The following is a 21,672-nucleotide window of genomic DNA, read 5'->3' as shown; positions in this document are numbered from 1 at the left end:
ATAACAGCCCTGTTCAAGTTGGCGCTCACTGGCTCTCCCGCTCTTCTGTTTGGCGCGCCAATTGCATTGAGCGTCAAATTCAAGGTCGACCCTTGCATTGGGTATTGCTGAAGAGAGCGAGAGAGCGCGTGAGAGCGCATATTCAGCAGAAGAGCGTAAGCGATGCAAACAAGTGACGACACGACGGCTGCTGTTGCTTGTCTGTTGATGATGATGGTCGGTCTCTCTCTCTTTTTCTCGCCCACCGCCAACAAGAACCTGCTCTCTCCCCCACCACTGGCTAACGAAACTGGCTCTGCTCGTGCAATAGTTAGTTTGTCAGCGTTTGCCCTGCCGTTCGGTTGTGCTCTCGGTTGAATATTGAAAATATTGTTACTAGAGGCGATTTGTTGTTCCGCGCGTTTTACGTAGTTTCGCTACATACGGTACTTTAGCATTTTGCTGTGTCCCGTTCCGTCGGTCAGCCGGCAAAACAAACGCAAAAAGTGATTAAAAAAGGCAAATGAAATTTAAATTGAAAGAAAATAATTACATATTTGTGTCTGCTATGTAAATGCCCAAAAGGTGCCAAGTGTCAAATATTATTTTTTGTCGCCTGCACGCGTGTGTCGCCGTCGCCGTCTCCATTTCCGTCTCCGGCTACGTCTCCGAATTCGTCAGTGTCCGCGTGTCTGTGTTGTTTGTGTGCATGTGTTTGTGTTTGTCCAAAATGTGTGTGCTTTAAGAATCCCAACAAAGCACTCAGAATTTACTTAAGGAATCCACGAGTCGAGAACCGCGCTGAAAACGCGTCGAAAACGCGCCAAAACAAAAATGCAGAAAATTCTTAAAATGTTGTTGCCACTTGTGATGCTTTTAGCGCTTCCCGAACTTCAACAGGCAACAGCAACACAACGTTACGATCAAACCCCATTGGATGCCAGCTCGTATTATCGGAGCGGGGGATCGGATTTGGCGGGAACGTCGGCCACCTCATTGGATGGATTTCCACATCACAATCGCTGCGAGCCCATCACAATTTCCATATGCAAGAATATACCTTATAATATGACGATTATGCCCAATTTGATTGGTCATACCAAGCAGGAGGAAGCTGGCCTGGAGGTGCATCAATTTGCTCCTCTCGTTAAGATCGGCTGCAGCGCTGATCTACAGTTATTCCTGTGCTCCCTCTACGTTCCCGTCTGCACGATCCTCGAACGTCCCATTCCCCCCTGCCGCTCCCTATGTGAATCCGCTCGCGTCTGTGAGAATCTCATGAAAACCTACAACTTTAATTGGCCCGAGAATTTGGAGTGCTCCAAGTTTCCAGTTCACGGCGGAGAGGATTTGTGTGTCGCCGAGAACACGACCTCCTCATCATCGACTCCAGCGCCCACTCGCAGTGCTCCCAAGGTGACAACGCGAAAGCATCAGATCAGCGTGGATAGTCCACATCGGAATATAGGATTCGTCTGTCCAGTTCAGCTCAAGACTCCCCTCGGCATGGGCTATGAGCTCAAAGTTGGCGGCAAGGTAAACATAATCTTTAATTCCTAAGAGTATGACTCTAAAGATCAGAAAGAGATCAGTAAAGGAATGAGCAAACATACTTTGATCCATGAATAATGATATGTGACTCAGAAGAGCAGAAAAAGTTCAGAAAACACAAGTAGAAATATAAAATTATGATATATAGAATGAAGGAACACAGCCCAAAGACAAATAATTACAATGTTTGAGTATTTCAAGCTAAGATTAAAGAACAACATGGTTCAAGAGATACAATAGTGATGTTTAAACTTTAAAGTATAGAGAGGTTAGTCAAACTTAAAGAAGAAAATTATAATGAAGAAACATATGTAAAATGTATGATAAATGAGCCAATTAAAAGAACTTAAAGTTAAGATTGGAGAGCAAAAGTGGAATACTTAATAAATAGTATTAATAGAGTAAGAAATTCAGAATGAAAGAAAAAACAAAGAAACCAAATTGAACAAAATAGTTTACAGATAACAGAATTTTCGACTAAAATCTTAATAGTGAGATTTTATTTATTTAAATATGTTCTTCGTATTCCGATAATTATCAGACAGATTATCAAAAAGAAATAGTATTGGATTTGTGGGTTTTGGACATTTTATATAATTTTAAAGATGTTAATAGATATGATGACATTATATACAATGGTTTATTCAGATAAGAAGACTGCTTACAAAGTACTAATTAATTTAAGCTAAAGCGGAATACTTCTTTCGACTCTCAGAAGAATATTTCAAGTTTTATATTCCTTCTTAAATAGTTTAATTTTTTGTAAAGTAATAGTTTGTTGTAGTATTCCACATTGTTTCAAATAGGTCAACTTCTGTTGATATTTTATGTCTTCATTTGAAACAGCACAAAACCCAATAATGCTCAGCACTTTCAGCTCTCTGGCAAAGCCAGAAAAATGCTATATCCTGTTGCGCAGTAGAATGAATTTCAACCACCGAGTCGAACAGCAGGGAGTCTCAAGCGAGTCACCCTGTGATGTGTTGGGTCTCGATCTACCTGCCTGGAGTTAAAGAGCAGGTAAAACGGCACTGAAAGGAATGGAATACTCTTCAGTTTTGAAGCCATTCTTTGTTTGCTTTCGTTTTAAACTAAAACCAGTTTTCAGTTACCGATGCAATTTGTAATGCCTGCTTACGCTTACGTATAATTCCAATAGCCGAAAACGAGCTAACGCTTATTACACCCCAACTCTTCAGTCCCCCCTCGCCCACTGATAGACCGTCTGCTGATATTTTCAACGCATTCGTGTATAATTAATTTCCCAGCGCGCAGTTGGCTCCTCATCATCATTATCATCATCGGGAACATTATTGGCTTGATTTTCGACAAGTAATTTTCTCAACTGTTTACTTTACCCCCTGCATCTGCACCCTTCCCTCTCTGTTAGTTTTTATGACTGATGATCAAATGCCTTGAATGTTATTGTTGTTGTTATTCTTGTGCTTCATCTACTTCTCTTTTATTTTTTTTTTTCTACATTTAACAGTACTTATTGCTTGTGTTCTATTTCACATCCTTGGCCCTTTCCTTGTTGCCATGTGTAAAGCGCATTAAATACTTTGAGGCAGGATAATTCACACTTCTTTTCTTCATACACACACAGAAAGCGGGAGAAAAAGGCGCCGCTTGCTACAAGTATCTTACGGATATACAGATACACGTCTAGCTGCTAGCTACACTTTGTATTTCTCATTTTTCTTTTCTCCTATTTTTTCTTCTGGGTTTTCGCATCATTTTGAGTGTCTGTCTGTGTTGAATTCCCCATCATCATCATTTTCAGGAATACAACTCGAAGCATTCTGTCTAAAATGCCTTTTTTTTTAGAGCAGCGTGCGAAATTTAGCAGCTTGTTGGTTGCATACATGAAATTGTTGCCAAAGAAGGTGGCTAAGATCAGAGAAGAAGGGAACAAATATATTAGTTTGTTTGTTAATGATGGAGCGTCATAGAAAAATGTGCTAATTTGCTGTAATATTATTATTGATATTAATATAGTTAGATCAGAAATAAATGATAGCGATTATAGAAATAAAAAATAAGTAAAAATAGATTGTTTTTCTTCTTTGCAAATTAGTTTCTTAATTTTGTAACTTGGTACAGAGGTTTATTATTTTTACTGCACTGGCCTTTATAGGTACAAAAAAAAATAATATTGTGTAGAAAATATACAATTTTAAAATTACAGTTGTGTTTAATACTCACAACTTAAACTAGTGATTGTGATTGTGTTAAGTAATATCTTAATCAAAGCCCTTTTTTTAGAGACTAGAGACGTTCTTAAATTTTATTCATAATTTAGTATAAAAATAAGATAAATAACATTTTTTGGACTAAAAGAATGTGCTAAAAAATCTCAGTTTTAGAAACTGCAGCTTATTCTTAGCCTATTTTATCCAAATACGATAGCAAGAAAAATTTTTGTACAAAATATTGAGCACTACACATATCATCAGAAATCGGTCTAATCTCTGATGACATTTGATTTTTTTCTTTTACTTCAGTTATTCAGCTAATCTTTTTTCTCTACGTATTTTTGTCTGTTGATGTTGCTTGGTTTGTAATATAAACTCGCCAATTCAAAGAATACTTAATCAATTGAACTCTGTGCGTAATCCAATACCACAACAATTCTCAATGATTTTCAGCTCTACCACAGGACTTTTCGGGGAATCCTGCCATAGTCAAATGTTTTATTAACCATTCGAGCGCATTCTGCTTGCCATTTCGTCAATTTGTTGGGTAACTGAAGGGGTAGGAAAGGAGTGAGGGAAGTGAGGGAAGTGAACTCTGTCTGGGTGCGTTTCAAAGCGAGCGGATTAAGTTTACGCACTGACAGCGTTGCCTAGGCCAATGTCCGATTGATGATTGAATGTGTAGACAGGCACGGTCCTCTCTCCACCCACGTCCCCTCGAAAAGGGCTGATGAAAATAAATTAATCAAAGACCGCGCGAGGACAACAGACCATTTTGGGGCAATTTTAGGGAGCCACTGTACCGTTTGTTACTGTTGTTGTTATATGGATAATCGTAAAACCATTAAAAGCCTCATTTGAAACGATTTTGACGCATTTTAGGAACCAGACGAGACGATGAGGTTTCGATTTGTAGGCCCGCCTTTCCCCTTTCTCCACTCCTGCGCAGGATAATTCATTGGGATTTGTGGCATTGACTGAATGCCATTAGGCATTTTTGTGGGCGTGGCGACCTTTTAATTGATGGAAATAGGAATACTGAAATGCCTAAAATGAAAAGCAACCAGCCAAGCGAAACTGTAATTGATTGTTCCCCCCTTGGGTTTTTCCAATCCCAATCCCCTGAAATCCCTTTTTATTTTGGGGCTTATAGAATCATCCTTTTGTGGGTTTTGGCAGAACGCCCCGTTGCCTTTGCATAATAGAACTTGTTTGTGGCAAAAGGCGTTGCATATGTTGAATATCCTACAAGCATCATGATTATTTCAAACGCGCCCCTTACACTAATTTAATTGGAATGATTCTTTACATTTCTATGCTTCGGTTTGTTGGTTTTGTATAAAATAATCTGCTTTATCATCTCACAATTGCGAAGGTCAACTTTGAGAATGTTAATTTGATTAAAAGGAGTTTGACAATGCATAATGAAATTATTGTGCTTTGTATTATTTAATAAAAGAAAGTGGAAAGAAAATACATTTTGATAATAGATTGAGCTATTATTTAAATAACCGAAAGCTTTTAGCAATCTTATTGTGATTTGATGAGCCGTAGATACTGCGTGAATGAAAGAATTTATTGGACTTGAAATCAATTTCTTTAACTGAAACAAATTGTCTTAACAATCGCATTTTTCATATAAAAGAAAAAAAAATTATTATTTAAAAATTATTTATGTTTTATTATACTTATTAATAATCAAATTTAATTGTCAAAAACCGAGCACAAGTCAGCTGAAAAAGTTGAACAACGCTGTAAAAAATTTGAAAACTATATGATAATTATTATAAGTAATAATTTAATTTGAAATTTACAACAAAGTTAGCTTTGATAACTTTGACCTCACTTTTGACCAACTTACCGTTAGCCAGGCCCGCAGCATTTATCATTATCGACTTTCAGAAGCTTTAGACTAATCTCTCAGCTACACGAAGTTGTCTCATAATCATTTAGTGGGCTAAAGCTCTTAACCCAGAGCCCAGAGGTCAGCATATAGTAAACCGCACTCCATCACTTTCTCGCTCTGTCTCTTTTTTTTCTCTTGTGCGTCTCTTTCTTTTCGTTATGCTTGTTTTCTGTGTATCTGTGCAATTTATTTTACGCAATGTCCTTTAACAAATTGCCACAGTTAAGTTTCAGGCCGAGAAGCATTAAAACTATAATCCACTTAATATTTTCCGCTTGAATTGTTCAATTTATAACCAATAAATGCGAAGCCTGATGATGATTATTTATTTATTTTTCTGACTGCAATGGGAACAACAACAAGAACAATATTTTCAACTCAATTAATTTGCTGGGCGACAACAAACAGAAAAAGGAAACTTCCGGCTACTTAAGTTTTCATGTGTGTGTACGTTATATGTCCTTGCATTAAATCCTTGTAAATCCATGAAAATTACTAGGAGTCTCCACGGCAAACAATTTGCTCTTGTTTTTACTTTTATTTATTTTTTTTTTTTTGTATTTTTTGTTACTTTTCTATTCGCTTTTCACCAGCTTTGAGTGACTGGACAGAGCGATAACAACAACAACAAAGACGACGACGACGACGACAACTAAGTGGCAACAACAATGTTTAACAGGACATGTTGCCTGTCTCCCCTTTTGTCATCCGCTTTTTGTCCTTTGTCCTCAGGCAACAAGAAAGAACTTGAAAGTGAAACTGTAAACAAGATTTTTTTTAAAATTACTTCAAACTTAAAGTAGATAAATAGAACTTGTTCTACACTTCAATTTTTTAAGAATAAAAGCACATTAAAGTAAAGCTTTTTAGTTACCCTATAAATGAGCATGAGACGGAGAAAAACAAAACAAATAATAATAATAAATATCAATTTATCAATAAATATTTATATAAATTTAGTTTAATTGGATATTTTTTTTAGTAAATTATTATCCAATGACTAAAGATGAGATAGTTTCAAATAATTTACAAGCTTACCATATTCGCAAAGAATTTTATAGTAAACAACTTCAGCTTAAAATTGACAGGGTATCTTGGCGTCTAATCTTATTCAGCATCCTACGCAAAATTGAACTCTTGATAGATTGGCCAACTGACTGACAATTTGGCGACTATCGCGCAATTCCATTTCACAAGTTGTCGCCAGTGTATTGAGCTAGCTCTGTGTGTGGGTTTGTTGTTACCAAATGGTAAACACATTTCGACAAAACTCTGAGATACTCATGTTTGTCATACTTACCACACATATGAATTCGAATGTGAGTACTCGTGTTTTGTGTTTTGTTTTCACGGGCCGTCGGCTCTCCTAAATGCTAATGCTAAGCTGTGACTTTTGTCTGACAGCCGACTGTTAAAATATTTAATTACAACCATTTAATGACAGTCCACGCGCCAATCCGAGCCATATAGAACCCACAGCCAAAACCAGACCGACCCCAAACCATGCCAAAAAGTTTACCATTTACTGTATTCGTAATAACTGGCCAACAACTGACCGCACCCAGCATTAAAGTCAGTACACAATTCAGTTGACACTTTTTTATGCCAGATTTTACAGTAAATAAACTGAAAACAAAACTTAAAATGCCGATGGGGAGTGTAAATACGGCGGAGAGGATAATATTGACGAACCAAATAAATCGTTATTTTGGTTAACACTTTTCGCTAGATTAAAGATTCTTTTTTATATCTGAAAGATCAGAAATTGTGATGTTGGCTTCACAAAAAAAAAATGTAACAAACAAATTGACTTGATTTAAATTATTGTTTAAATTGTGACAATACTTGTATATAATTAAAAAGAAATTTGTTTCAACTTACGCCAAATGTTGAGTATTTATCTTTGGTGTGTCATTAAGTAAAAAATTGTAATATATATTTTTAATATTTAACTTAAATAAAAAATTCCTATTACTACGATTTAAATGAATTTGATTTCTTCAGATTTAACGATTGTCCAAAGTTAAAATTGATCTTTTGATAAACCAAAAATTTCCATTTTAGCTCTATTTAATATATAATATATATAGAAGTTTAATAACTATTGTAAATTTTGCTATTGTTGTTTACTTACATTTATTGGCGATATTTCTTTAGTTTCTTATTCATTTATTGCAGTATTTTAAACCATAAAGTGAAATTTCTCTAAAGTTTTTCTTGGATATGATGACAAATTTCTTGTCAAGAAGCTGCTAAATAAAGTAGTTGCTGGTTTTAGCTTGAGGTTTAAGGGAGTCTATCTAGAGAGTGGGCGCTTCTAACCTCAAAATCCCATTTTCTGTGCCTTTGGCTTATTCCTGTTGATAAAGAGATGTGGGCTCTTTTTGTTGCAACAACTAGACCAGAAGCACATGCATATATATTTTAAGTCGCACACCGTTGCATGTTTAATCAACGTTCCAATTGCTTGCAACTTCCCCATTACTTCCCCCTTTATCACAGTGCATAATCCTGCTATTCAGATCACAAAACAATGTGGCAGGCCCTTTTTTGTTTGTGGAAGCTTTTACAAATATTTTGTGAAGTGGCTTTTGATTTTGCACCTACCGCAGTGCTCCACATTGGGGCTTGATAAAGCTGTGCAACACACCCGACACCGCCCCCTCGTCCCCCGTTGGCCACCTACAAAAATTTGACACAATTAAAAACAAAAGCAACAAGCCGACAACAAACAAAACAAATGTCAACCACAAAGCAGACATCCTTTTTTGTTGCTTGTTTTCTTGTTTGTTTATTGTTTGCATTGTTCGCTAAGCGCTGCGCCATTTTGTGACCAAAGGCATCTCACAGATACTTAGATACTCCGCAACAGATACAGATACAGATACAAATACAAATACAAATGCAATGCTACATTATGCAGCCAGCGTTGTATATTTGCTTGTATGTCAGAGGCAACTGTCTGATGAATTTATAATGCCCATTGTCTGCTTCGGCCAGACAATTGCAAACATTGGCAACAAAAGTAAAAGAACTTGGCCCATAAATAAGCATACTGAAATCATTTGCAAGAAAAAGGGTCGAAACAAGATGGCCATTCAACCATCCGACCGACTAACATATTATACTTATTGGGTACACTCATAGGCCTTGGGCCAATAAACTTACCAACTTCATGTTGACCTGCTCCATAAATAATACTCGCTTCCAGAATTGAAAATACATTTTTTTTTTTGGTTAGCGGTCACCTTTGGGAATCAGGGTTACGCTGGCTGCTTTTGGGCAAATACAAATTGCAATTGGCAGTTAACACCTTGGCCAGGGAATCCATAAACGGATACGATTTGGAATTGGAAGTGGAATTGGAAATGGAGTTCGCATCAGGTTAGCTTAATTAAAATGAAACACGCGCACGATTCCAACAAGAGGGAAGATCCAGTTCAGTTAGTTCAGTTGAAACTAAAGTTGTATCCCAACTCCAAAGTCCACAAATGGACAACGCTCTGAAACTTGTTTCTGTTTTGTCCCCATGGCGAATGTATAACGCGAATCGATGTCGCCCCAGTCCAACTTCAGCTCCAACTCCAGCTCCGAGTCCAACTCCGAGTCCAAGTTGCAGTTGCTGTCAGAAAAGGCAGCCAAAAGGCAAATCATAAATTTTATGCTTAGTGCTTTGGCTTGGTGATAGTCCCAGGGGCAAATATTCTCCCAACAAAGGTATGTGTGTGTCTGAGTGTGTGTGTGTGTTTGCCCGTGTGTGTGTGTAGGCTGCGATGCGGGTTTATAAAGAAGTTGTTAAAGGTTTATGAGCCAGAGCAGGAAACGAGAAGGTTGAATCTCTTCTCGTTTCTTTAACTCCACAAATGATAATGGCAAACAGCTGCTAAAAAGGCTCCAAACGGGCCTCGGGCTTCATTAGCACAGGATTGAGATTGCGGTGTGACAATACCTTTAATAAGTACCCCAATAAATTACAATATATCCGAGTTCTCTCTCTCTTTATAAGCTACTTAAGTAATTTCCGTTTACACCTGCAAATCAATTAAAGATAGTCAAAAAACAATCCCATTTAAAATCATTTTTATTTTGAGAGATCAATAAAAAACGAATACGATAATAATAATATTATTTATAATTAATTCATATAGATTTATCTAAGAATTTTTTCAGGAAAGATCATTTGTATAATAAGAAATAAATGAAATATAGGTGTATATTTTAAGATATGGTAAAGGATCAATTAATTTACAGATAATTTCTGTAATGAGTGACAGATTTACAGTGTAGATTTTGTAGCCTGTTATAAAAATGCCTTAAATAAAGTAAAAGACAGATTTAATGATCACATCTCGTGCTCTCACTTGTTCTCATTCTAGCAGAAGATTGAAAAGCAAAACAATGTTATTCAATTAGCTGTAAATACAACATTCTAGGGCCCACCACACGGCATGAAATCCATTATTGCAAATGCTTTTCTTTTGTTAAGCCATAAATAAATAGTTAAGGAACCATTAGGAGACCTATTATTTAGCTCTAACTATACGCAACTTACAACTGTCGGATGCTTTGCTCAAAAATGCTGACAGAGGCTATTAATTAAGCGGAGTCAGGCACAAACTCAGCCACGAGTGCTACAACCACGTTTAAGTCTAGTACTACAAATGGCCGAGTTGGGAAATATGCAACAAACAACAGCAAAGAGGCAACTGCCATAAGAAGACATTTGTAATCATCTTCAATCATAACATAGACATTGAGACACGCACACACCCAGTGAGAAATAGAAAGAGATGAAAACATATGAATAGAGATAGAGACAGAGATAGTTAAGTAGTCGCAACGTAAACTCTATTTGTAGCTGTAAGTAAGTGCATTTTCAGTCAGCATCTGTGGCTGCTGCCCCTAATGAACCAACTTAAAATTGTCATAACTGTAAATCATGACAACTATGGAGCGTGCATACATATGTAGAGCAATCAAAAACAGAGCGGGAGACAGAGACAGAGAGACAGATGAAGAGGTAGCAAAAGACTGGACTTGAACGGGCGTGGGCTGCATATGAAGTCAACTAAAACAAAACTAAAAGTTAAAACTGTTGAGCTTTCAATGCAATCTTGAAATACCCTTTCAATGAGAGACATTTGGGAACTGTTTAATTTTTAATTAATTTTTAAAAGAAGTAGTTTTTACAGGAATATTACTTAAAATACTTTTTATTTGTTCTCAATTTATGTTTCTTTATAATTAAGCTGTTATTTTCTTTCTAAGAAAATGGTTTCCAGACATACAAGATAAATTTGGACAATTTTTCAGTTTTTAATACACATTTCTAAGAAACAATTAGGATTATTGTTTATTGAAATAAGTTCCATAAAATAATTCCTTTAAAAATCATTTTTTTAAGATTAAACTTTTCTATCTTTTATAATTGTGCTTGTTAAACATCACTTATAAAATTTTTAAATAGACTTTATTCCTTTTTAAAAAATGTTCTTATACATTTAAGAAATTTTGTAAATATGTTGAGATATCAACGATTTGCACAAATCTGCACTTTCGTTCTTCAGAAGAAACATTGAATATGATGACATAAATATTTTAATTTTATGTATATTAAATTTTTCATTTCAACTTTGTGAGTAGTGAAATATATCCTATTTATAGTTTTTCTATTTATCTTTTCGACTTGTTACCAAATAATTGAGAAACTAGTTAAGCCCTCACAAAACTAGTTGGGAAACTAAGAGATAGTTTGAGATGAGAGAGTAGGGGGAAAATGAAAGAAACGCCAACTGATATGAGAACTTGAGGCTTGATGATGGATCGGCATCGGCAACGTTTTGATGCTGAGATGTGCATGTCTGGGCCAATTGAAACTGTAGCATTCAAACTTGTTTGACCAGCAGAAGGCCAAACTGTGGGCCCAGTCAACAGTTGTTGTCGAGGCTGAAGATGAAACTGAGGCTAAGGCTGGAACTGAAGTTGAATCTGATGTTGTGATGCTGATGCTGATGCTGATCTGTCATGAGGGCCATTTGACATGGGGCACCAATTTGATTACAGCGTTAATTACAATGAACGTGCCAGATAAGGACCGGGCAGAAATATTGAAAATGGAACGGAGACAGACCGAGAAGTTGGTAGGGAGAACCTGTGCCTAGGGGCTCAGATGACAAATCACAGCGATAACATGATTCGTGATTTCTGATTTCGAAATTCTGATTTGTGGCTTCATGTTTTCTGCAAAGTCAAAATGCGAATGTCAACGATTATGAATGAGAGAGCAGAATGGTGAGAATGGCATGGGAGTAAGGAATACGGAGTAGGGGAAATTATACTGTGATAGTTTCAATATTGCGTGTAGTTTGTCTGACAGATGTGGCTTTTATTGGGGGGAATTCTGCTCTGTCTCACGAACATTACATCAATGAAATGTTTTGCCTATGTTTTTGCATACATATATATATATATATATATAGACAAGTGCGAATTGTAGCCTACTTTTATTTGTTGCTGCTATTGTTATTTTTGTACTCTATTATAGTTATTGTTGGTATCTGGATTTGCGTGACGTGGCTGTGAATTTTTTGGTTGCTAAAAGTTCGATGAAATGTTGACGAAATAACAGAGACATGCAACCTTTTTTTGGGGGCACTTGATTTATGCGTGGCACGCTGGAATGGGGCAGGAGTTGTGCACACATTACATTGAGAAATTTGCTGTAATTTGGCGCATGTTTTCAGTTAAACGCTTCTTATCAGGCAAATTGGAGAAATGCCATGTTGGGGCTGGAGGAGTCTTTGCATGTCGTTGATGAATTTGTGGCGTGTGCGTTGCTTAAATCGTGACCAAATTGTGTTAGATCCATGTGGGTTGGGAATTGGTGAACCTACAACAACAATAACAGAAACGACATGTCAGCCAAAAGAGCCAAAAGGCACGATAACTTTATGTGTGTGTGTGTGGTGAGTAAACTGTGAGGTTAAAGTCAAAAGTTGGAAAGGTTTTTGTAGGTCAAACATTTCTGCGTTGTAATAGAGCATTTGATGTCAGATAAGAGAAGCATGACTGATTGTATGACTACAGTTGAATGTACGAGTAAACATGGGTACATGTATTAGTAAAAGCTTCTTAAATATTCGAAACTGTGTGTTGCGTATTTGAGAGAAAGCTCTTGTTGGTCCTTTTTGATTTTTTAAGCAGTCAACAAAATGTTCTATTTTCTGTGTGGTCAGAAAAATCATAACTCGTATTTTATGTCGGTTTGTGGCGTCAGAAGTTTCTATCAATTTGCAGGAGCTCTAACAATCACCAGCAATCAATTAGTCAAACCACAGAGAAAAAGGGAAAGCCTCCAGGCTGGCAGATAAGCAAACTCTTATAAACCATTTTTCATGCAATTAAAACACAGACAAGGCAAAAATTTAATTGAATAACAAGTTGCAACACAGGAAAAAGAGTAAAAATTGTCGTAAAATTCTGTTGACTAGGCCCTGAATCTGATGTATGCTGAAGATGAGAATGGGGATTGTGAGACACATAAAGGAATATGCCAGAATCCGACACGTGTCTCAAAGTAAAGTTTAATTTAATTAAAATATCTGCACTGCCCAGGCCTGAAACTGGTGCCTCGTATACACCTCGTACCTGTCTGTAGCTGTAAGTCTCGACAGCAGATGATCTATCGCACGCATGCCGAACGAGTAAACACAATCAGAGCAGGAGCTTGGGATTTATGTAGTTAAAGCAGGAGTTGAAGTTGAGGCAGAAGATGGACACGCACAGATGAAATGTGGCGACGCAGTTCTCAGCTTGCAAGTGCGGTGTGATAAAAAAGCCCACATGGCATTTTTTTATACACATATACTTCTCTGGCTTAGCTGAGGGTATATTCCATTTTACAATCTAGTTCAGCACTCAATCACACAGTTAAAAAGTAGTATCACGCTTAATAGCTTCGAAGATTTCATTTTAATGAACCATCGACATGTATTTGCGTGGGACTTTTAATTAACAAAAGCTCTTGCTTGTAACAGCGCGTTAACAGCCCAATAACATTAACATGTTAATGGCGGTTGAACGAGTGTAAGAAGTGCACAAGTGACTAAAGTATTGCTATAAAATTGTCTCTAAAGAATCGCATTAGTTTTACTGTAGAAGATAGGTCTTCAAAGTTAACCACATTCTGTTAAATTTTTACTAAATCATCACACGTCTTTTGGTTTAACAGAATATTAGTGGTAGGGTTGTTACTGACAGTTGAATACTACGCTAGTGACTAACAAGGAGTAAAATCTTTCTTTAAATTAACAGTGGTGAGGTTTAAAAGTGAACAAATCATGTTATTGAATAATACGCTAGTGATTAACAAGGAGTAAAATCTTTCTTTAAAATAACAGTGGTAAGGCTTAAAAGTGAACAAATCATGTTATTGAATAATACGCTAGTGACTAACAAGCAGTAAAATCTTTCTTTAAAATAACAGTGTAGAGGTTTAAAAGTGAACAAATCATGTTATTGCTAGTGACTAGTGACTAGTGACTAACAAGGAGTAAAATCTTTCTTTTAAATAACAGTGGTGAGGTTTAAAAGTGAAAAAATCATGTTATTACTAGTGACTAGTGACTAGTGACTAACATGGAGTAAAGTCTTTCTTTAAAATAACAGTGTTGAGGTTTAAAAGTGAACAAATCATGTTATTGAATAATACGCTAGTGACTAACAAGCAGTAAAATCTTTCTTTAAAATAACAGTGTTGGGGTTTAAAAGTGAACAAATCATGTTATTGAATAATACGCTAGTGACTAACAAGGAGTACAATCTTTCTTTAAAATATCAGTGGTAAGGTTTAAAAGTGAACAAATCATGTTATTACTAGTGACTAGTGACTAATATGGAGTAAAGTCTTTCTTTAAAATAACAGTGTTGAGGTTTAAAAGTAAACAAATCATGTTATATTCATGTTTCTAAATTCATTGTAAGGGCATATTAAATTCGACTTTCGTTAGGTTACGTGACGTTACGTGTTACAGGTGAGAAAACAATCAAGTGCTGAAGCAAAAAGGTAGCTCAATTGAAGTAGGGACAACAAGACAAACAAAGAGAAAAAGAGAGATAGTAAGAGAGCGAGAAAAAGGAGCGAAAGAGTGAAAGATAGATAGATATAAAATATTTGCTTACATCCGTTTTAGCCAAGTCTTGGCATATTTTTGCGGTTGCATTGGGTTACTCGCTGTGCAACTAGTTGGTGCAAGTAAGAGTGGCAGCTACCCTATATACGAGTGCATATGTATATCGCATGATTGTTGCTGGCCAGCTGCTGTCAATGCGTCAAGTGAAAATTGCAGGCCATGTTGCATTTGCAACGACCTTAAATGGCAACTGGTTGACGTAGCAACGCCTATGGATATCGTCCATTAAACCTATTACAGACCATTATTATAATGCGACCACTGGAGCCATTAATAGTCTGTAGTCTCTTCGCATTTTGTAAATTTTTTTTTATTAGTGTGTGCCAGTTTCGCACACAAAATTTACAATTAAAGTTGGCGATTAAATTGCTTAGATAGCCTTGCATTGATTACAAATATGCTTTGATTATATTATTTATAGAGTGAAAGCCTCCCCAGCTCCCCAGACGGCGGCTCTGGCCTCTGATGCCTATCTAAAGGCGGTCGATTTTATCTATGGCGATAAACATAAATGCAATTTTTAGCCAGAGCGCTCTTGTAGTGCGTAATTTATGGCCATTTGTGTCTATGACTTTATCTTGAAAGGAAATTAGCTATGCAAAGGCGCAAAAAAAAAGAGTGGAAAAACTTGAGATAAATGCGCCTTGCGGAGTGCCACAAATGGGGCTGGTGGGGCATTCAAGAGTGTTTTGCCTCAAATCAATTTGCCATGACTAATATGGGTTCAAATACATTGCATTATCGAATTTAAATTGCAATTCTACAATTTTTGAGATCATTCCATTGCCTTAATGGCAACTGATACAGTTTACAATCGATTGCACAGGAAGCTGTCACGATTTTGGTACTTCACAGTTGTTAAATACTTTTGTACCTTAAACGGTTTGACAGTTTACACGTTAATACACCATTTGCGATTGATTATATATATTTGGATGTTTGGCATTTTATGCTAGTTTTTATAGGGCCAAGTTACATTACATACATGTCTAGATATATCATTTGGAATTTGTAACATTTGGTCTGGTGTTTAATGTTTAATTTTGGTGTTGACTAGAATTTTTTATCAATCATCCTTTATATACACGAAATTTAAAATTCTCTCGCAGCTTTAAGTAACTTAATATATCCAAAATTTAATTTGAATTGTTATAGATTTCATTTTTGAACTCAAAATTCATTTATTTCCTGCAATTTGATATCACTTAAATGGTTCCCCTCAATGATTGTTGAATATTTACACTATTTTCACTAATTGCAAAGCCGCATAGCCCATTAAAGCCATCTAAATTCATTTTACTTTAATGGCCAACCACTTGCAAACCAGTAGAAACAACAAAAATAACTAAAATTTGGCAAACTTTTTTAACAAAAAAAAAAATGTAAAATAAAATAAAATGCAATAATAATTTGGCAAACATACGAAAAACGCCGCAGGATGAAAACAGTTTCTGATGCAGACAAACAAACAAGGCTAAAAAGAAATCCAGTTAGCTGGAAAACTATGCGTCAATTCACACACCGACACACACATAGACACAATCGCCTGCATATTTCATAAATATCCTTAGGCGCAAAAAGAATTGCAAAATTTGGCAACAAAGCTAAAATATTTGCGATCGCTTAGACAATTTAAATAAAAGTAAAACTACAAATAAAACAAAATCAACAATTTTTTTAGACAAATTGAAAAGGCAAAAAAAAAATGCAAATGTTGAAATTGCTGTTGACTTGTTGCAGCAACATGTTGCAAGCTCTTAAGCCAATTGCAATCGCAATTTCAATTCCAATGCCAATTGCAATGATTAGCCAAGGGAACCGCCTGTTGCTGCTGCTTCTTACATTTGGCATTGTCCAAATGCCTGACGGCAATTTTCACAGTTTTCACAGTTGGCAGAAAAGAAAACTACAAGTTGCGACTTGGCAGTCAGTCAAATTGTACCATGCAACTCTGTAACTGTGCAACTGAGTGGCAACTATGGCAACAGTGGGTGCCTTTCTTCCTAGCTTGACTTGTTTTTCTTTTTAGCCAATTTTCCTTCATCTTCTACGTCTTCTTCGTCTACTTCTTGCCTATTTTGTTGGCATAGAAATGCGCGTCTATTGACAGTGGCCATAATTTGTTTGTCTAGCTGCAGTTGCAGACAGCGCAAGGGGTAGGGACAGGAAAAGGGGCAGGCAAGTAACTGTGGAGTGGCAATTGCTTCGAGGCTGAATCCGTCTGCCTTTCGTCATTGTTGATGGCTTAAATATTAGTTTTACTGTGCGTTTCTTCTGTTTCTGTGGCGTGTTTCGGCCACAAAACTGTTGACAGTTATAAATGATGGGGCATGCAACAGCATGTGGGCTGTGTGGCAGCAGTTAGTGTAGCGGAAATGTATAAAAAATACTCAAAGCGTTTAATGTTTAACTGCAGTAGCTTAAAGTGCCAAACTGGCCAACAGATTAGATTCCAAGCATTGAGACAACACCAATTACGAAACGAGAACTCTAGTAACGCCCAAAAATGACCAACGAAAGATATATATTCTATACACCTAAATATCTTTAAGAAAATAGGAAAATCAAATTGTAACTGATTAATATAATATAAAGGAACCTTGCAATAATTATAGTACGTGTCACCAAAGTTTTTATTTTCTTTCTATTATCGAAATGTATAATTATCATCATTTTTATTTCAGACTTTTAATTCATTTTAATTAATAATTGCAATATAATATTTTTTTATATATAAAAGTTATGAAACAATACTGAATTTTATATTCATTATACCAGTTATGAAAGATCTTTTTTGGTTGTTAGAAAAAAGATTATCTTCTTCCATGTCTATGAATCTATTAACCTTTTTTTTAAGTTCCTTTTAATTAATTTTTGCCACTTATCCACCATAAGCCGTAAAACTTAGACCTGTAACTTTGAATTGAATGATTCTAGCTAACATAATTCTACACAACTGATAATAAATTATGTGCTTTATCGACATTTTTATTGATATACCCGTCAGTGGATAATTAAGGCTGAGTTTATAAGTTCAACTGATGGCTCATATTATAATACAAAACATTTTAATGTACTAATTAACTGACGCCCATCTCTCTGGCAAGGCAAAAAACCAGCAACAACAACAATTGCAACAACTATTTTGTTGCAGCTCCTGGAACAGACATGTATCAACTCTCTTTTGTTATTGTTGTTGGTGTTGTTGCACTTACTTCACTTACCGCACATCATATCATGTTGCACCGCCCGCAAACTCGACCACAATGTGTGGCATGATACGAGCCTTGATATGATATAAAGCTTCCACCTTTCCACCCCTCTCTTTTGTTGTCACCGTCATCGTTGTGTTGCCATAGCAATGAGGCCTCGTCCATAATCATCTCATATAAAACCTCGAGATCTGCGCTCTTCGCCTGCATTCTCAAAGTAAAACGTGTCAATTTACATGAGAATGAGAATGAAAATGAAAATAATTTTCCTCTTCTCTTATTGAGTCGCTGCTTAAGTGTTTTTTTTATGACACAACTCCAGCTCAGGCTGAGGCTTTGGCACAATCTTTTTGCGGCCACCTGCATCCTGTCGGGAGTCCCGATTTGTCTGAGATACACGTATTATTTACAGCAAATTATCAAACTGCTTTGCATATCATAAAAAGGATTTTTATGTTTGGCATCATTAAGAATAATAATCTGCAGCTGATGACTGTCAGTGTGATAAAAGTAAATACACATTCATATACATAGGTGCACTCCATAAAGTGAGAGATAGAGATAGAGAAGAGAGAGAGAGAGAGAGAGAGAGAGAGAGAGAGAGAGGTAAAAGAGACTTTGCCTTTGGCTACTAATTTTTAAGCTGATTAAAAGCCATCAAAATGCAATCAAAATTTCTGAGTACCAAACAATCCCTTTCATTGTCTCTGAGCTCTGTCAGTGCCTCACAGTGCCTTCTGCAGTATCTACCCACTGTTTCCGCAGTGCCACACAGTGTCTGTCAGTGCTTTGCTTTATTATATTCGACATAAAGCTCAGTGCAAGGACTTTGATGAAAAGCCTTTGCAAAGGTTGTAATATTTTTTATGTGTCCGACAGGTTGAGCCTTGTTGGCAAAAAGCCATAAAAAGTACAGGGCAGAGAGTTGAAAGAAAGGGAGATAACTACTTTAAAAGCTACAAAAACTATAAAAATAATTCTGAAAAATTTAGGGTTTTCTAATTTGTATGTAAATAAGAAACTTTTTCTTTATTATTTGTAATATCGCAAGTTTATAAAGAAAACTTTTAAACATTTTTCTCAAAAGATTTATAATTTTAAAAATTCTTATGTATTCTCAAAATTCTAATTAAGATACGCGTCTAATAAAATTGTTAATATATCTATTTAGAATGTGAAAACGTAAGATCGTCATTGAATTTTGATGTAAGTCGCTAAAAATCACGAGCAATGCTGGCTAGCATACATCGTTTCGGATAAGTTCATACATTTTTTCTCAGTCTTTATTTTTCTTCCATCATATCTCAAAACCCTTTGCACTATGTCTCCCCGAAGCCAGCACTTAAGCAATCCAAGCTGCCTCTTCAAGCGTAACTCCTAAGGGTGCCACTAGCCCCAACTCTCTGTCTTCGTCTCTCTCTCTCTCTCTTTTCCTCTCTTCCGCTCTTTTTCTCACAGTGGTAGATAATTAAAAACGTGCTTAGCGTTTTAACGACAGCCGGACAGAGTTTTGAAGCTGAGGACAAGCGTTGATGATGATGACGTCCATTCGTCCATCTACGATGATATGCGATTTAGAAGTGCCTTAGCACATACCATGAATTGGGGGGCAAAGAAGGTGGGAATAGGTGATAGAGAGAGAGGCATAGGGACTACGTTCACTATTCTCCTCGTATTATTATTTTTTGTTGATTTTGCATCGTGGTGTTGTTGTTGGTTTCGTTGCCAGTTCTCCACAGATTGAATTCAAAATTTATCTATATATCCAGTTTTTCGTTGTTTTTATTTGTGCTCTCAAGTGTTTTCGCTACTGTGACGAGAGTATGTGTGTTTGTTTGTGTATGCTCTAATGAGATGAGACTCGTTTTATGCTCTGTCCAGAGGTAACCCCAATAGATCCCCTGGCCAGCTTCTTTGCGTCGCTTTTATTTTTTTAATTACGAAAATTGGATTTTTATGTACAACGAAGCCCGAGACGAAGACACTTGACATGCATGTGGAGATGTCCCCTCATCTTTTTTTCCTCTCGCTTCCTCTTTCACTGTTGCCTTCTCTGAGTGCTATGGCCAATGAGAGTGTGAGAGATTGTCATAGACATAGACTTGGATTGTATTGAGCTTCTGGCCGGACCAGGTTTATTTTTACATTTGATTTTTATATCTTTCCATGTTTGGGGTCGCAGCTTAATTGAGTTACCAACGTGGCCAGGTAAAAGTGTTAAGCAATTCTCATTCCTCACTCTTTCTCTCTTCAATTCTCAAGTGTTTTTGCTAATGAAATTAGGTTAAAGTGGCAGTAAATGGGCAACAAAACAGCTGCTGTTTCATGGGCAGTTGCTCCTTCTCCATTCCTCTTTCTCTTCTCTATTTCCTCTATCCCCCTCTCTCTCCTTTTGCCAGCAAATTGAGCGATTCTATGCAGCTACTTTCCAAATGCATTAACAACAAAATTATATGTACGAGTGGGAGCCCAGAATTGGAAGGAGTATGTGGCAATGTGGCAATGCCTTGCCGTCTGATCTAGGTGAAAGCTGCTGGCGGAGACTGTAAAGACCAAGACCAGGCATGCCGAAATGTGGGGCGGGTTCTGTAATAAGCTGTGGAAATGCCAGTTTGCCATTGCACTTACATTGCATATACTATAAAGATAGGACTTTCAGACTCACTGAAAGTGGAGGAACTGAAGTGGAGCAGAAGGAAAGCGTCGAACATGGAAATTACAAAAAGATACATGTAGCTGACGAGCTGCATGCTCCAATTGCGTGTTGCACATGATGATTGGCATATGCAAAAAAGAATCCAGAATTGTAGTTAAGAGAAGGTGTTACTTAGTAGATAAATATTTCATACTTCTGTAAGAAATAGACTGCAATTTCAAAAATATATATCTTACAGCATTTTACTTAATTTGAGATATAGCAATTTTAGAATTTACTCAGAAAATAGAGATTTTTTAATGATAGAAAAAATTTTATAATAACTTAAGAAACTATCAATTAAATAGGATACTTCCTGGCAATAAATTGCCATTTTAAAAAACAATGTTTGGGATAAGAAATAACAATAAATTAAATAAATAACAGAATAATTTTTTTTGCATTATTATAATAATAATAACTTTTATTAAAATTTTTAATCAAATCCTTGTTTTTCTCATTTCAGGTATGTTTCAAACTCATAGATTTACTTCAATCTACATACAATATCAGTCACTTGTCAAGTCGTAAGTCCAGTAAAATTAAGTCAACCCTCATTCGCAAGCTGTCAAAACAGTTGGACTCAACGCATGTCTCAGCTTCTGCAGTGGATTCAAACTTTTGCAGCTTACGACCAAAAGCCAATTGGCAAAGTTTTGGGCCATTGGGGACACATACGCATACGCATAAGCAGCATTTATATTCGCTGCCTTCGGTTGGTAAAGGGTCGAAAACTGTTACCATAAATACGCAAATAATTCGCTGGTGAATGTCGCACTTTCAGCTGTTTCTTAATAAAACTTTTGGTTACCTGTTTGGGTTAAAGAGGTTATTCCAAGTCCCACCCTCTTCCACTCTCTATGACTGTCAAAGGACCTCCGACAATTTCAAGTGGCATTAACTCGGCACCAAAAGTTTCCATTATCTGCAACGCGCCACTCGC

At 36.4% G+C, this 21,672-nt stretch overlaps 1 protein-coding gene across 1 annotated transcript in view; it reads left to right on the top strand.

The window, feature by feature from the left end:
• Nucleotides 1-318: 318 nt before the first annotated feature.
• The window catches only part of LOC117789283 (frizzled), a 109,290-nt gene continuing 87,936 nt past the window's right edge, over nt 319-21,672 (top strand). The window contains exon 1 of the mRNA XM_034628405.1: nt 319-1,515. Within this exon, the coding sequence (XP_034484296.1) occupies nt 814-1,515 (702 nt within the window). The 5' untranslated portion in view covers nt 319-813. The remainder of the gene's footprint in view (nt 1,516-21,672) is intronic.

Source organism: Drosophila innubila, assembly GCF_004354385.1.
Source record: "Drosophila innubila isolate TH190305 chromosome 3L unlocalized genomic scaffold, UK_Dinn_1.0 0_D_3L, whole genome shotgun sequence".
NCBI classification, from domain to species: Eukaryota; Metazoa; Arthropoda; class Insecta; order Diptera; family Drosophilidae; genus Drosophila; species Drosophila innubila.
This window is presented reverse-complemented; position numbering and strand designations above follow the sequence as displayed.